The following is a 16680-nucleotide window of genomic DNA, read 5'->3' on the forward strand; positions in this document are numbered from 1 at the left end:
ACGGCTTCCTCTTTCATTTCTTAGCCCCAATCCATATTCACCTACTATGTTTCCTTCTCTCCCTTTTCCTACTCTCGAATTCCAGTCACCCATGACTATTAAATTTTCGTCTCCCTTCACTACCTGAATAATTTCTTTTATCTCATCATACATAGGATAGATTAAGGGCTATAAATTGATTACAGGATAGTCGAAGATTTGATGGGAGTTCAGTGTAGGAAAACTAATGTGGAAGTAACGCCGAACCCAACTCGGGAACTGGCGGACATCACTCCGCCCGTTGACACAGAACGTCAACATCCCTGGGGGTTTTGTACATATTGTTTTATACCCTTAACATTATACATTCCCTTTTCCTCTCCCGTCACTGGATCTACTAAATATAGGGTTTCTTGGTGTACTATTGCTTGAAGACGATAAGGTCCTACGTATTTCAGAAAAGATGTGTGTTTCTTTTTGGGAAACTGTGCCTTTCTCTAGTTTCTTCTGCATAAGCTTGAATTCTTTCCTCTAAGTTTCTAAGTCTTTCTTGGTGTTATCTAAATCTGAAGTTACTCTAGGCGAAGAGATATCAACACTTAGTTTCTCTTCAACCTTTTGTCCTATTAATTCTTCTACTTGTTCTTCTAAGCCATTCAAATTTATAAGCTCTGCAGTCATTAACTTTTCTTTGACGTTCTGTTCTACGGTTTGCACCCATGATTTGACCCTCGAAATTTGCGCCTGTACTAGGGGGAGCAACTTATCTTGTTTCTGGACATTGGTTTTTAGCGTAGTTAATTCTCATTCGACCACATCAAATGTAACATTACAAACATTTTTCAAAGAGTCGTATTTTTCGTTAAATTGTGTTTCCAAATTACTACATTTCCAGTGTACATCATATTCTAATTTTTGAACTAACCCTTTTAGATGAGCTTCATTTCTTTGTTCTAAATCCTTAAATAAAATAATTGTCTGTTCACTCAGGGAATCGGACAATTCTTATTTCCATTCTTGCATCTAATTAAGTTAGATTTGCAAAACACAAAACTAGAGGCTCAAGTTAATATTCTAAGTAGAGTTTAATTCTGCCTTCAGTTCGTCCTGTTTTGTGTTCTGCGATTCAAACTGCTCTTTGATAAACCTCATTAATTCGCCTAACTCTGGCCCCTGTTTTTCAATCCCCATCGCCCCAACAGGTTCTACTGATTGATGTTCTTTTTCCATTGTGTTTTGTCTCACCTTTGATCTCGCTTATTCACTCCTCCCCCCCCCCCCCCCCCCCCCCCCGCTTGCAGTGCAGATATTCACAATTTACAAAACCTAGGGCAATGCGATGCACACTGTGAGACATCCTACAGCAACCAGGTTTTAAACTTCTGGAATGAAATATGGATAAGGAAAAATAAACACAACAAATCATTAACTGGAGTCTAACTTTTAATAAAATAATTCGGTATATACAATGCCCAAAATAAGGTACATATCAAAATTTATGACCTTGCACTGCAACATTAGCTACCATACAAAGTAGATAGAACTGAGGAGGACAAATTATTTGTGCACACTGCATTTTCATTCCAGTTAAAATTAATAAATATGTATATATTTACATCCTATGAAATGTACCAGAATGGAACTTTGTCATATTCTGTCCTCTACTACTGCCCAAGACAGTCTCTCTTTCTTTTCCTCTGTAACTCAATTTGAGTCACAAATCACATTATGTACACATTAAGTCTCTAAATACGAAGTAACCTAGATACCACAACATGTTAATATCCCTTTTCTGGCTCCTTAATTACCATTTAGAGGTGGTCATTTACAACTACAACCAAATTAATACATAGAACTAAACATACCACACACAATATGTAAGAATAACCAAATAATTTCAGTATTGTATTTTCAGTAATAGGTATCAATTACAACTAATCACCTATGCAGACACATGTGTAATAAAATATCACTTTCTATACTAATATTTGAGAGAGAGAGAGAGAGAGAGAGAGAGAGAGAGAGAGAGAGAGAGAGAGAGAGAAAGAGGGTGGGGGTGGGGGGTGAGAGGTGGGAGAGAGGAGGCACGGAAGAAGGGGATAAGGAGAGAAAATGTAAAAAAACAAACACCTCTTAAAAATAATGGACATATGTTTATGCTCTCTCTCTCTCTCTCTCTCTCTCTCTCTCTCTCTCTCTCTCTCTTTCTCATATAGATCACTCTTTCTCCATCCAAAATGTAACAAGTTATTATTATATTTCTTGTCTGCATAGGTATGGATACAAAGCATAGTGCAAACAATATTTCAGGAACTATGCATTAACAAAACTAAAACCATGTATAATGCAAGAGCTATGATCAGAAAAACTAACGTTATTTTCTTTAAGTCACATTTTTCACAGATACCTACAGCAGAAACCCTGAGCTTGCTGCAGCACAAACAGCAAACCAAGTAGTGGAAAATTGAAGTATCAGTATCACCCACATAACACCAACAGAGAACAGAACTACAAATAGTTCATCGTCTTGCTTTAGATATTAATTTGCTAATTTACTTACTCCTAAGTAGTACTGGAGATACAAAAATTTTAAAAAGAAAACCCTCTTGTAATAATAATACAAATACTTTCTTCTTCTGATATACACTACATGAAATGGAAGAACTGAGTCCACATTTTAGAAATATTTATCAGCATGGTGATTACATTTATGAACAAGTCTCCTGTGAAAGAATTTACACCAAAAATCTCAGTCAGTCAGTCTTTTATTCAATACCACATCTTACTATCATTGAAGTATTTCTCCCTCCCAGTCATTAAATGAAGAGTGTATACAAGGTGACTAGCTTTATAAAGGAAAAATCACATCTGGAAGATGGCAATTGCAATGAAAGGTGTAATGGCAGTGGTAGTACAACCAACACATGAAGAGGATTGGGGGGAAGAAGAGCCACAATAAAGTAAAAAGGGCAGAGAGAAACACCACATAACACACGCTCCAAGTTTTCTGCAGACTTGTTATCTCCACATGTATCTGCAGGAACAGTACAATTAGCACAACCCTGCCCAAATGTGTAAACTTACACTTTCTCAACATGTATACATTCTGTGTCTTAGTATACAGCTATAAAATTGAATAATGGTTTAACTTACTGTGTGCTGCGATCAACATCTCATGAAGACAAAAATGGGATCTGAATATGGGACTAATTAAATAACTGGGATACACGTGTTTTAAAAAAATGGGAGACTGCCCCCTATGCAGTCAGAGAACAGAAAAATGTTTAATAGTTCCCTAATTTCACCCAGTGCCTTTTTACTCCTTGTGGCTGTTTCACACATTCCAAATGTCAGACGAAGTTTACTCAGTTATTTGTTCACAGAATGAAAATTATATAATGGCAGATATTGTCATCGAGCTTCAAAAACTGACCCAATTTTGTTATATATTATTGAAAGTATTATCAAAGGACATACATTAACAGCATGAACACAGACTGGAAAGTAAGTTTACATGGTCAAACATTGACAATGTCCGGAAACTGGGCTTTTTAAGGGACAATATGGCTTAATACAATTTACATACTTACTCTATTATACGTGTGGCTAAGCTAAAATGTAGCAAGGAAAGTGCCTACGACATAACAAAAAAATAGCTGAAGAAACGAATTTTTAAAAAGAAACACTTGTCCTCAAGCATTTGAAACATAGAACCACCTTCTAAATGATGTACTTGAAATAACCAAATAACATAAAATAATAGGGGATGAGGGGGGAGGGGGGGGGGGGGATGGGAGTGTGTTGGTGAGGGATGAAGACATTATACATTAAAATGGGTGATTACTTGCATCATAGCACTCCTGCTACATTTGATGGAATGATGCCATGATCTGGCCACAACCTCTGCTTAGCTTACATACAGACCCTTCATAAACCAGCTCTACAGTGGGTACTGCAGAGAACTGTATTTCTTGTAGCAAGCTGTTAGTTTCTTATTGCAATGCTCTCTAAATGCATCTGCTATACTATGACCTAATGTTTTGCTGGAAGCAGCCAGTCAACTGTGCCATTTTTCCATGAGTTTATCTTCTTCACATGTCTAGTAATTGTCTTTCTAATAATACAAATGTTCAATTTTTCAAAATAAAAAATAACAATGTACTAAGTGCTTCGTATACTCTTGAGATTTCACAAAGCCAGAAACTAGCCTCTGACAAGCTGCTCTGTCTACACAGCTCACGGCTGAGTTGTATGCCAGTGCTTAACTGCAGCATAAACTACTTATTGCTTAGAAATAAGGCACAGAACAAATCTCCAAACATTCTAAACTTCAATCATACAATATGTAACATGAGCTAGTTCACAATTAACCATCAATGAACCATGTAAACAATAAAGTATTTGCTGCCTACAAGAAAATATGTTTATTTTTAAAATCTCTTAGACACACAGTTTTAATAGGCAAGCCTTTTTTTTATTGCTTTTAATACCCCTACTTTGCAAACATATTTGTAAATCTGCCATAAAAAATACAAACACACAACTGACTCTGAGATGGCGTTTGTTACAGAAAAAGCACAGAAGGGCAAACCACAACTCATCCTCCAAAAAAGTAAAATGTTTTCTATATGGAATTATTTAGAAACTTCTATCATGCTCACAGAATCAATATGCCATCACACTATTCTTGGAAAGGCAGGATGCTATTTGTATTTCAAGAATAGTCATAAACAATACTCGAAATACGCTACACAAAGCTAACCATTGAAAAAAAAGAAAAAGCAGAAGGAAAGGGAAAAGGTCAGAAAGAAGCAATAAACTGTCCAAATGTGATTGCTGATGCCAAACACTCAAAGTGATATTACACAGTTATTCTACTTATGACCCGCTAAAAATCATCTACAAATGTTCTATACTGATGCAAGTATTACCATTAACTGTTAGCTCTTACTTTTATCACATAATGCGTACATTGCAGCATCAACATTCCAGCCAGAGGAATGAATTGTGCAAGGACAAAAATTATGCATAGTGACACTCATTTCATAAACATTATTTTACGACTGCTTGCTTACGAGGGGGGAGGGGCAATACATCACTTATACTACTGCTAAACATAAGTTGTTTAAATTCCACAAAATTTTTTTGATATTAGGACACACATCAACTTGCCCAGAAACTGATTTCTATCACAGGAGCAAGCACGTATGTATGTAATTAAGCATGCATGCATGCACTAGATACCATATACAATTGAAGCAATTTGTCTTCTCCGGTTGGTTGTTTAAACTACAAGTTTTTGAGATGAATGTATTTATTTACTTTACATTACATTTTATATATTCCCTTATTCAATACTCGCAGTGGACACAACTTTAGTCTGAAGAGTCCCTTCTCACGATTTTCTAAAGCCAAAAGTAAAATTCCATTAAAGTCAAATCCATTATTCATTTTTATGTATCACACACTACACACTCAGTAAGGATACGCTGCTTTCCAAAATTTGTTTGGCAGGGAGCAATTTTAATTCTGCAGGTTTCGTTCTTCTGTCATTTCTAAAACCTGGCACGTCTTCTGTTTTCTCCCTGTTCTCCTCTTGCCTCTTACAAATTCCTATGAACTGCAACCTCTTCCCCACCTCATTTCATTCGAACTGATTGTTACTCAGGTAGAGGGCACTTTCTATACTTTTTTACTTACCACTTCTGTGATGACCCAACGACCTCTCCCGAGGACACCGCATCTAAAATAGTTGACTTGTCAATTGCCACCTTCAATCTATCCCACTCCCAGCACATGAAGATGAGACTGCTCAGGATTTTCTATTTCTAAGTATTTGAGTTCACACAACCAAGATGAGTATAATCAAATTTAACAGTCCTTGTTCATGCTTAATCACTGCAGCTTGTGCTTTATTTCCTTTGAGTATACGGAATAGTATGTGACTATGTGACTAGACACGTAAATTTCACTTGTCTTTTGCAGCATTTTGTTCTGTTTTTAAAAAGTACAGATATTTCAGGGTTTCCATAAGAAGGCACTTTGTGTAGTTTTTCTTAATTAATAAACCTGACATATTATCGCTACAAGACAAAGTGTGTGCGAATCAGATAATTATGTTTTCACCAAATGAGAGGAGAAAGTTTCAGATAGAGAACAAAGTTAGACAATTTTAAAATCTCAAGAATCATCTCCCAAAAATTTAGTTACTGTAGTATGACAGACACACGCATCGCATCACATCACATCACAGTTCCTAAACTGCAAAGTGCTGTCAATATCTACAGAAACCTTGCTTCAAAAACTACTTGTTCCTAAAAATGTGTTAAACTCCATATATACATATCAATAAACTGTGTTAATAGCTATGCGGAAGAACCCTACTGGCACTTACATATGAGACTTTGGGTTCCCAGTACGATAACTCGACTCAATTCAACTGCGAATCATCCATTACCCATCAGTCACCATATCAAGATGAACTATATCAACACCTGAAACACATCTTTATGAACAAATAAGATCTTTGAAATATATTTTTTCATTGTGACCACAAATTAGCACAGCGAAAGTTGAATGCTCTCCCTTTTTTACACCATTCGACAAATGTCTACTTACTATACGATAAGGATCACCCTGGAAAAATTCTGCACCTAATACTGAATCAACAATCCATCAATCCCAGCTTAGCAACAGTAGTGTGCTGAGAAACTACAATAATATGGTTGTAAAAATAACAGAAAATAAAGGTAAGAGATAAAGGTAAAAGCATCTGAGCTGTGGTTTACAGCACTGCTTACAAAATGTGTTCACAATTTCATAAAATTGACATAACAAGGGTCCTCAGCAGAACAAGTAAATCGAGTACGGCAGACGAGCTGCGCCGACGAGTGTCCCACCCGGCGAGACCGCGGCAGGACCGAGCGGCGCTAGGACGGGATGTCACCGACGAGCATTCCGTTGGGCTGCCGATCCTCCACCAGCAGTTTCCGCAGCTGACCCGGCTCGACAACCCCGCGCTCCGTCACTATCGCAGTTACGAGTTCCGCAGGGGTCACATCGAATGCCGGATTCCAGCAAGCTATACCTGCCGACAGAAAACGGCTATGCATCTACTTCTGTTATGAATGGTACAGGAAGATTTTTAATAAAACTAGGTGAAATATTGTGGCAGCAATCAGTGACTTAATTTATTTAAAGCCCAGAATTTCTGTCACGGATTAGCACCGCCATTTGCGTAAGCATCTGTGATGCTCAGTTAACAGCTAGAAGTTGTGTAAGAACTATGCAGATGACAAGGAAGACCAACATATCTACATTAAAAGCAAAACGTGTTTGGAAATAATTAATGTGGTTGACAACACTGTGCAAGAACATACAGCACCCTCTGTGGGTGGCAGTTAGGTCATACTGTGCCATTAAATCGGTACCAGTTTGACCTCCCTGCAGTGCTAATACAAGTGTTGAGAGCATCTGAGTGAGATGCGCTGTCATCAAATTTTGCACAAAGCTCGGCAAAACCACTACCGTGATGTAATAAATGTCAGAAGGGACTTACTATAGAACAGTCACTATCCAGAGCACAAGTGCTCAGAGGATACAAGTCCTTTTTAGCAAGTAGTAGAAACCAAAGCTTGTGTGGGAAGACTTTCCACCTTGAGGACAGGTGACAATGTGGAAAGAGTTAAGTGTCACATGAGGTCAGATTGTTGAATGGCAACAACAGTTATTAGCAGCAGCAGCAGCAAAGGATGTAGTGAAACTGTTTCACTCCATGTTTATGTTGTAGGTGCCCCTTTGCAACTGGTTCATGGGTGTCATCTCAGCATACTGCACAAGAATTGTTTGTCATTGCAGATAGACTGTCCATGTCTGACCAGACTGTCTGAGGGGCAGGGAGCAGAGGGCAGGGGGCACGGACCCAGATGATCACTCCTGGTTGCTGGGCCATACGGTGGGTGACTAAGTCTCACTGCCGACGGGGGCATCACCTGATACGCCTTTTCTGGTCACTGTGTCATTCAAAGTGAGACCCATCACTGAAGACAACTCTACTCCAGTCAACGAGTTTCCGACGTGAAGACAAGTGACAGCATATCGGACTGCATATGTGCCAATCTAAACAGGTAACCTACATAAATTAGTATGTTATAAGCCCTAAATTAGTATGTTAGGAGCCCTCAATGATCATATACAGGACACTTGCTGACTGAAGTATAATTGTCTTCGGTGATGAGGCTTGCTTCAAACTGAGTCCCACTGACGAGTGAAGACCTGCCTGGGGATGACCAAAAGAGCAGTGGAATACCAACCTAGCTGTCACCCACCATACACCCTGACAACCAGAAGCGACGGTCTGGGCCCCTTCGGTCGTCATCCACGGCACCCTAATGGCATGGCATTAGGTCGACAACATTCTACACCCAATTTTGTTGCCCTTCATGGCAAGCCATTCTGAGCTTACATTTCAGCAGGATAATGCCTCCCTATATGTTGTGAGAATTTCTACTGCTTGTCTTCGTGCTTGCCAAATCCTATCTCGGTCAGCACGGTCCCATCTCTCTTCCCAATTCAGAATGTCTGGAGCGTTAATGGCAGGGTCCTCCAACCATCTCACGATTTTGACGATCTAATGTGCCAATTACACAGAATTTGGCACTAAATCCTAGAGGACAACATCCGACAAAACTATCAATCGGTGCCGAGCCGTATAACTCCTTGCATAAGGTCAAAGGTGGGCCAATACATTACTGGATTGCTCAATTTAAGAAACACTCTCTCTCTTGAATAAATCATCCAATTTTTCTGAAACTGTAATAATTTGTATTTTGTAACACGTACAGCACATCTACCTATTTCTGACCCATTTGGATAATTCCTTCACAATGTGTCTTTTTTGTCTTATGAGTGTATTCTCTTTGAAAGGTCTGGCAGTTACTATAACACAGGTGTTGTGTTTGTAAGTAGCATTGGAAATGTGGAGGTCAATATCCAGGAAGGTTGCATGCTGGGCTACAGAGGAGCCGCGGCAGTAGATGACAGGCCAGGTATTGAGGTCATGCTGAAATGAGGGTGGAGTGTCTTCATCCTCGGTCCATATCATTAAATGAAGGGGCTCAGGAACCAGACAAGGGTTTTGGAATATTGGGTGACTAGGAAGGGTTCCTCTAGACAGCCCAATAACAAGTTGGTGCCCAAGGTCATGCTGCAGATTCGTTCTCAAAACTTCAACAAAAGCCCGCACTGAGCATCTCTCCTGCAGAGTCTTCCACTGGAGTTTATCTATCATCTCCGTAACGCTTTCGCGATTGCTAAATGATCCTGTAACGAAGCGTGCTGTTCTCCGTTGGATCTTCTCTATCTCCTCCATCAACCCCATCTGGTACGGATCCCACACTGCTGAGCAGTATTCAAGCAGTGGGTGAACAAGTGCACTGTAACCTACTTCCTTTGTTTTCGGATTGCATTTCCTTAGGATTCTTCCAATGAATCTCAGTCTGGCATCTGCTTTACCGACGATCAACTTTATATGATCATTCCATTTTAAATCACTCCTAATGCGTACTCCCAGATAATTTATGGAATTAACTGCTTCTAGTTGCTGACCTGCTATATTGTAGCTAAATGATAAGGGATCTTTCTTTCTATGTATTCGCAGCACATTACACTTGTCTACATTGAGATTCAATTGCCATTCCCTGCACCGTGCGTCAATTCACTGCAGATCCTCCTGCATTTCAGTACAATTTTCCACTGTTACAACCTCTCGATGTACCACAGCATCATCCGCAAAAAGCCTCAGTGAACTTCCGATGTCATCCACAAGGACATTTATGTATATTGTGAATCCCTGCCTCTTCTCCTTCCCACCTGTCAACTGATCTTCCCAAGCACTACCTCCCACTCACTGCAACTTCCTTCCCCTCTCATGCCATCCAACACCACCCGTTGTCCCAGTTGAGCTGTAATGTCAGAGTGATATGTCTGTGTGGGTGTCTATGTATTTTATAGCTCTGAAGAAGGATTCACTCGAAAACTACCCACAATCTCAGTCTCGATCGTGTGTCTAATGACGACTCGGTGCCTCAACTGTATGGCAAGTTACCTTTAGTCCTTCAGTTTTTTTTTTTTTTGCCCAAAATTTTTATTACAGAACCTTTCAAACATACAAGAAAAGGCTGCCAAATGTTCTATCAGATAATGCATGCACTTTGATACTGTATCTTAACAGTCCACCACGTCAATTTCGTACATTAAATTATAAGTATCTGGCATTCCTATGATTACTGCAGTGCAGTGGCTGAGGCACTGTAATGACAATCAACAGCACAATCAACTGAGAACGAACTCACAAACTGCAATTATCGTTCCACAACAGGAATAGAATATGTCAGAACAAATTACAAGTTTGTTCTTAATTGAATGCGGATGTTGCTTGTCAACATGCAGTCTCAGACAGTACTCTCCATTATTTCATGCCACAGCAAGGCAACAATGAGAGAAAGCAGTGTCTCACCCCATGTGGGACACACGGTAAGATAATACAAGCACAAGGGAGAATAGACACCAGGGCAAATTGAGATTTGGGTCACTTCTGGCAGTGTGCTCAGATAGCTGAAGTGGTCAAGGCAATTGCTTGCACAAGCAGGAAATCCGTGTTCAAGTCCCGTTCCGGCACAAATTTTCAGTTGTATTGATATATTCTACAAACGATGCAGAACCATAATCGCAATTTGCGAGTTTATTCTTAATTCCTACGATTCTTCAGCGCTCATACTTTCCAAATCTCAGTCTCTGTGAGCTGTTTTTATCTGCTGGTTCAAAAATCATTCTAAGTAGTGTCACTGTACACGAAGCGTTGTGCCTGTTCTTTTGGACATGTAACTGATATGCCTAGATGGGCAATGAATCCACCTCCTTCAGGAATCTCAGAGTTGCGAGCAAAGAGAAATGGAGAGGGACTGCAGACAGGTGGCAGCCAGTGGGAATATCGGTCAGCTGTGAGGCGTACCGAGATAGTGCGTGCAGTTGCGATAACAATGTGTCTCGGATGGCGCAGTAGTTAACACACCCGCCTAGTAAGCGGGCATCTCGGGTTCAAAGCCTGGAGCGGTACCCATTTTCGCCCATTGTCACTGATTCTGCATTACTAATCCCTTTCCCTTCTTTCCTTTTCTAGCCCCTCCACACGTTTGTATATGGTGTAACTCTGCTACTGTGTATAATACCCTGAGTTTAGCCAATGAGCTGAAATGTATTCACACATCAGCAATCCAGAACAGCAACAAAGCCCGGAAACAATGCTTCCTTCACTGCGTAACTGCCAAACGGAATTATTGTAAAGGGGACATCTGTCAAAAATTGTTCTTTATTCTTTTTTCTTGCCTTTATCCTGTATCTTCAAGGGGTTGGCATGTTGAGTTTTGGATTTGGCAAAGTTGGTGCCATCCCTGACACCATGTACTGCTCTGGGGACAGAATGTGTGTACCTCAACTGTCTGTGACTAGTGTTATCCCACTTTACAATGTGCAAATGTTTTCTAAATGTTTGTAAACCGTGTAACTGAGGCCCAGGGCAATGAGGGAAATCACCTAAGGGTCAGATCTGTCCTGGCCGTAATACAGGCTGTCATCATTAATCCGCCGGGTGGATTCAATCTGGGGGCCAATGTGTCTCCTCAAATCCCAGAAGCAGCGTGCTAACATGCACGACAATCTGAGCAGGTACCAAAAGTAACTCATTACTTTTCTGCAACACATCTCACGTAAACTACTGTAGAGAGCATGGCCAAGTGTTTGTTGACCTTTACTACGAAGGACACAAACCTGGTCTGGACGGGATAGATTTAGAATTGAGATCACACATTTTTCACAAAGGACACTGATTTCTTCAAGATAATGTCATAGGAAGATGCTTTTAAATGGTACTGTCCATGCTTATATGGCACATTCCACAAGGGAACAGACCAACAAGTATGAGTGACATTTGGTAATTTACATATCTCCAGATCTGACTCCTTCCAACCACCAGTCACTTTTGTTTTATCAAGCTTAGGATGTGAGGGAAGAGAAAGACAACATAAATAGAAATTACAAAAAACACTAAGAAACACACACACACAAGTTTTTTTTAGGCACAATAGGCACAACAAGCCCTTGCATCATTATTAATCAGCATAGTAGTGTGTGGAACTAGTGATGTGGAATTCTGAGGACAGTGAAGCAGATGTAGGAACCTGGAAAATGAGCACCACCTTTCTTTAACATCTCTACACATTATCAATCTCTTCCTGTGAAGAGATCTGAAGATTCACTTATGCTGATGGCAGTGTTATCACAGGGCAAGAAGTTTCAGATAGGTGAAAAGCAACGGAAGACTTGAAATAAAAAAGGCTGTACGTGCCACGATAAGGAATTTTGAGATTTTTTGTGAAATAGGATCTACATACCGAGCCCAATAACATATAAAAGGCTCAAACTGCCACAAACAAAAATGTAATCAAGAGATGGAGTGTGGTTTAACAGCTACTGATGTTTACATATGGAAGGCTATGTTCCGTGTCCTTACTCCTTAGTGTTAGATAAAATAACAGAGGCAGCAGATGCTCGTAACAGTTTGGGTGGAAGGAAATGACAAATTAAAGGAGACGATACTGTAACAGCAATGAGGACAAAATCTGAAAATGGAGAGAATGAATATGTAAGTTCAAGTAATAAATATATTCCAGCAAAAGCTTGTCCAGCACAGGTTTCATCACTGAATGCTAACCTACGCTATAACTGTATTGAATATTCATTCCTGAATTACCAAATGTATTGTTCTAGAATTTGTAAAGGGCATGATATCGCAATCAAGGCAAATAAACCCACTTATCATCAGTAACGTAAATGCATCTGACTTCTTAAATGTTCAGCACAGCAGTGATTGTAATATACATACAGCAAATCTAAGCATTTCCAAAATACAGTGGCTACGGTTGAACAAACATACGTTCATGCGGTTAACACCATGAGAAGCTTAAATGGAACCCAGACCTGAGAAGGTATCCCTATTCTGAGAAAAGGCGCAAAGGTGCAACTACCTGCCCTGGACATTACAAGCAACATATTTGAAGAAGAGAAGATAAGATTTGATTGAAATGATACAGTACTGTCAAATAATGACCCCACACAGTTTTACACAAGCAGCATGAACTTTTACTATCTTTTTGCTGATAATTGAACCACAGTCACTCAAGCTTTTCACTGCTGCTTCTACTACACTTAACTTACAAATAAAACACATTAATAGTGCAATTATGACCATTAATTTACCTAGTATACTCAAAATTCATTTTCCCCAAACTCACGATTTTGGCACTTGGAGCCTTTTTTCCTTCAAGTCTTTGACTGTACACAGGCTCCAACTCCCTCTCTCTACATACTTATACATACATGTGGCTTTTATCTGAGAAAGAGATGCACAAATGAGACCTAACATCTGCCTGACCAAAAAACACTGCACAATTTTGAAGTACCTAAAACTTACACTATACTGCACGTTGACTTTTAAGCAGCACAATCTGAACATCCTCTTGAAGGTGAGTGCCAGAAAATAATAATGTGCATAAACTGACAGGAACAACTGGAGGAGACCAACCACAAAATGTAAGAACACGTGTACTCACTCTGTTCAGCACTACCGCTGAACCCACGTCTTGTTCAATACACATCCCACCATACCAACACAACAGTTCTGTGGTAGCTATCGACTAGATGTTGCATCGTTACATTGCAGTCTACAGACCACAAAATCTCCTGAGAAGCAATGCAGTCTCATTGGGTTCCCTACTCCTGATATACAGAATAACGAGTCAGTGACTATGAAGCCAACTGAATCTGTTCTACTACTACTAGTAGTATATGTGTATGTAGTAGTAGTAGTAGTAGTAGCAGCAGCTTTATTCATCCGTAGATCTCTTTTTACAAGGATATAGGACATACCAAAGTATTTACAAATTTAGATCAATTTAAAATAAGCTAATTCATATACACATATATTTACAGACTTCTAGTTAGAGACAATCATTAGATTTACTCCTGGTATACAATACTTTGTTTACAAATAACTTATTAAATAATGTAATACCACACTGTTCACTCATATCTCACTATCAGTCACTGCACACACTATACACACTGTTTCGTAACACACACACACACACACACACACACACACACACACACACACACACACACACACACACACGCTGGTGATCTATGGGCTATTTTTTGTACCGCATGTTCCCATTTGCTATCCTGCAAAATTGACTCAGCATCCCTCCACAATGAGTGAGGTGTTGAGCTCAGAAAGAGGAAGACGTGTTAGTATTGTGCTATGCATAGCTTGGAGGTAAGTATTTCTAGAAAGGAAAAAAGAAGGAAGAAAACAAAGTGAAGGTGTTATGTGGAATGCTGTATATTTTATAATCATCATCATCATCATCATCATCATTATAATAATTTTCAATTTTTCCAATTTAAAGAGAGAGTTTGCACTTTAATTCCTTTATGATGATTGTTTGTTTGTTTATGTTTTTTCTGAGCCCAAATTTTCTTCATGTGTTCACGGTGTTGTTTCTTTCGCTCCGCTGTCCATTTACAACCTGGTATCTTCTGTGTTGTGGTGTCAAATTTATGTTTTTTGATGATGTTCCTGAATTCAGTTCTATTTTCTGCATCGTTTACTGTTGTGTGTGCTTTTCTGAGGCCCTCTTCAACTTCTTTTACCCATTTTGTTTTTCCCCTTCCTGAGTTGATGACTTTAAGAATTCACTTTGAAATTCTGTTTTCATTCATCCTGTGGATATGTCCGTAGAACTGCATTCTTCTTTTCCTTATTGTATCCGTAATCTTGTCTGTGTATTTATATAATTCTGATGTTGGTCTCTTCTTCCAGATTCCTTGCTCTTGTCATTATTATTATTATTATTATTATTTATTTGTATAACATTTTTTATCAAATCCCTACTCTGTTTTAGCTAAGTAATCCTTCAATGTATAAAATGTATTGCATAACAGATAGTTTTTAGCTGCCTTTTTAAATAAGTGTATTTTGGCAATTTCTTTAATCTCTTTTGGTAATTTATTGTACAGTTTTATTCCTTGGTAGGAAATGCTGCTTTGAGTTTTATGTTTATTTTTTCTTGGTAAATGTAAGTTGAGTCTATCTCTTGTTGCATGGTCATGGACAGAGCTGTTGGTGCAGTAATTGCCAATGTTATTTTTGATGTGCGCAACTGACTGGCAAATGTATTCACTTGGAGCAGTTAAAATCCCCAGTGTTCTATCAGACCTTTACAATGAGCTCGATTAGTGTTTTTGGTTATTATTCTTATGGCTCTTTTCTGGAGTTTGAAAATTATATACACACACACACACACACACAAAAGATAATTGCTTTATGATAACAAAGAAACCCTCCATTTGGACTTACCTGCCAAAGTTCTTTCATTATTACTATTTCTTTACTTTCTCAGACGTTAAGTCTGGTTAAAAATGGAAAGTGACGCGGACCTTGATCAAGCATCACTTCCTTTTAACTGTATGGTATGTGTTATATTGCATTTAGGAACTTTCGGGTAACTGAACATGTATCAATAATTACAGATTTCTGTAGTTGTATATATAAGTTTGGATGTAGCTGTATTGCATTGATGTACTGGTGGATATTGTGTGGTATGACTCCTGTAGTTGATAGTATAATTGGTATAATGTCAACTTTATCCTGATGCCACATGTCCTTGACTTCCTCAGCCAGTTGGATGTATCTTTCAATTTTTTCTCCTGTTTTCTTCTGTATATTTGTTGTATTGGGTATGGATATTTCGATTAGTTGTGTTAATTTCTTCTTTTTATTGGTGAGTGTGATGTCAGGTTTGTTATGTGGTGGTGTTTTATCTGTTATAATGGTTCCGTTCCAGTATAATTTGAATTCATCATTCTCCAGTACACTTTGTGGTGCATACTTGTATGTGGGAACGTGTTGTTTTATAAGTTTATGTTGTAAGGCAAGCTGTTGATGTAATATTTTTGCTACACTGTCATGTCTTCTGGGGTATTCTGTATTTGCTAGTATTGTACATCTGCTTGTGATGTGATCTACTGTTTCTATTTGTTGTTTGCAAAGTCTGCATTTATCTGTTGTGGTATTGGTATCTTTAATAATATGCTTGCTGTAATATCTGGTGTTTATTGTTTGACCCTGTATTGCAATCATGAATCCTTCTTACTTTATTATTTGCTTTTACAGCCTTACTGGACCACTTTAGTCCATCATTTCCTGGTCCTCTTCTTCAGTAAGCACATGTTTTGTTCTTTCTTAACTGCCCAGTATCTTTTCACTCATTCTGATCTTTCTTGCCTTTCCTCATCTGTAAATATCCTTTTCAATATGAGTTGTTTGTCTACTTTTAGTTTAACCCTTTAATTGCTCTGGACGTGTTGACGCACACCTTTGTACCTGCCCGTGTGCTCTGAATGTGTTTATGCGCGCCACAAGTCCTCCTACCTGGTACTCTGAACGTGTGTACGCCTTAGTGACTCCTCTGTCCTCCTGACATGTTGAGACACGCTGCCGCTTCTTCCCCTGTGGCCTCTGTATGTTCGTGCCGAGTGCCTAGTAGCTGTTCAGCATTCCGCCGGCACAGTTGAAGCCTCGTG

The 16680-nt window shown here is 39.0% G+C and overlaps 1 protein-coding gene across 2 annotated transcripts in view; it reads right to left on the reverse strand.

The window, feature by feature from the left end:
* Positions 1 to 1404: 1404 nt before the first annotated feature.
* Positions 1405 to 16680, reverse strand: part of LOC124552739 (methylthioribose-1-phosphate isomerase) — an 81817-nt gene continuing 66541 nt past the window's right edge. The window contains exon 6 of one of the 2 annotated variants that reach the window (XM_047127084.1): positions 1405 to 7066. In XM_047127084.1, coding sequence (XP_046983040.1) covers positions 6909 to 7066 — 158 coding nt within the window. In that variant the 3' untranslated portion in view covers positions 1405 to 6908. The remainder of the gene's footprint in view (positions 7067 to 16680) is intronic. The other variant, XM_047127085.1, reaches the window with a different exon arrangement.

Source organism: Schistocerca americana, chromosome 10 (assembly GCF_021461395.2).
Source record: "Schistocerca americana isolate TAMUIC-IGC-003095 chromosome 10, iqSchAmer2.1, whole genome shotgun sequence".
NCBI lineage: Eukaryota > Metazoa > Arthropoda > Insecta > Orthoptera > Acrididae > Schistocerca > Schistocerca americana.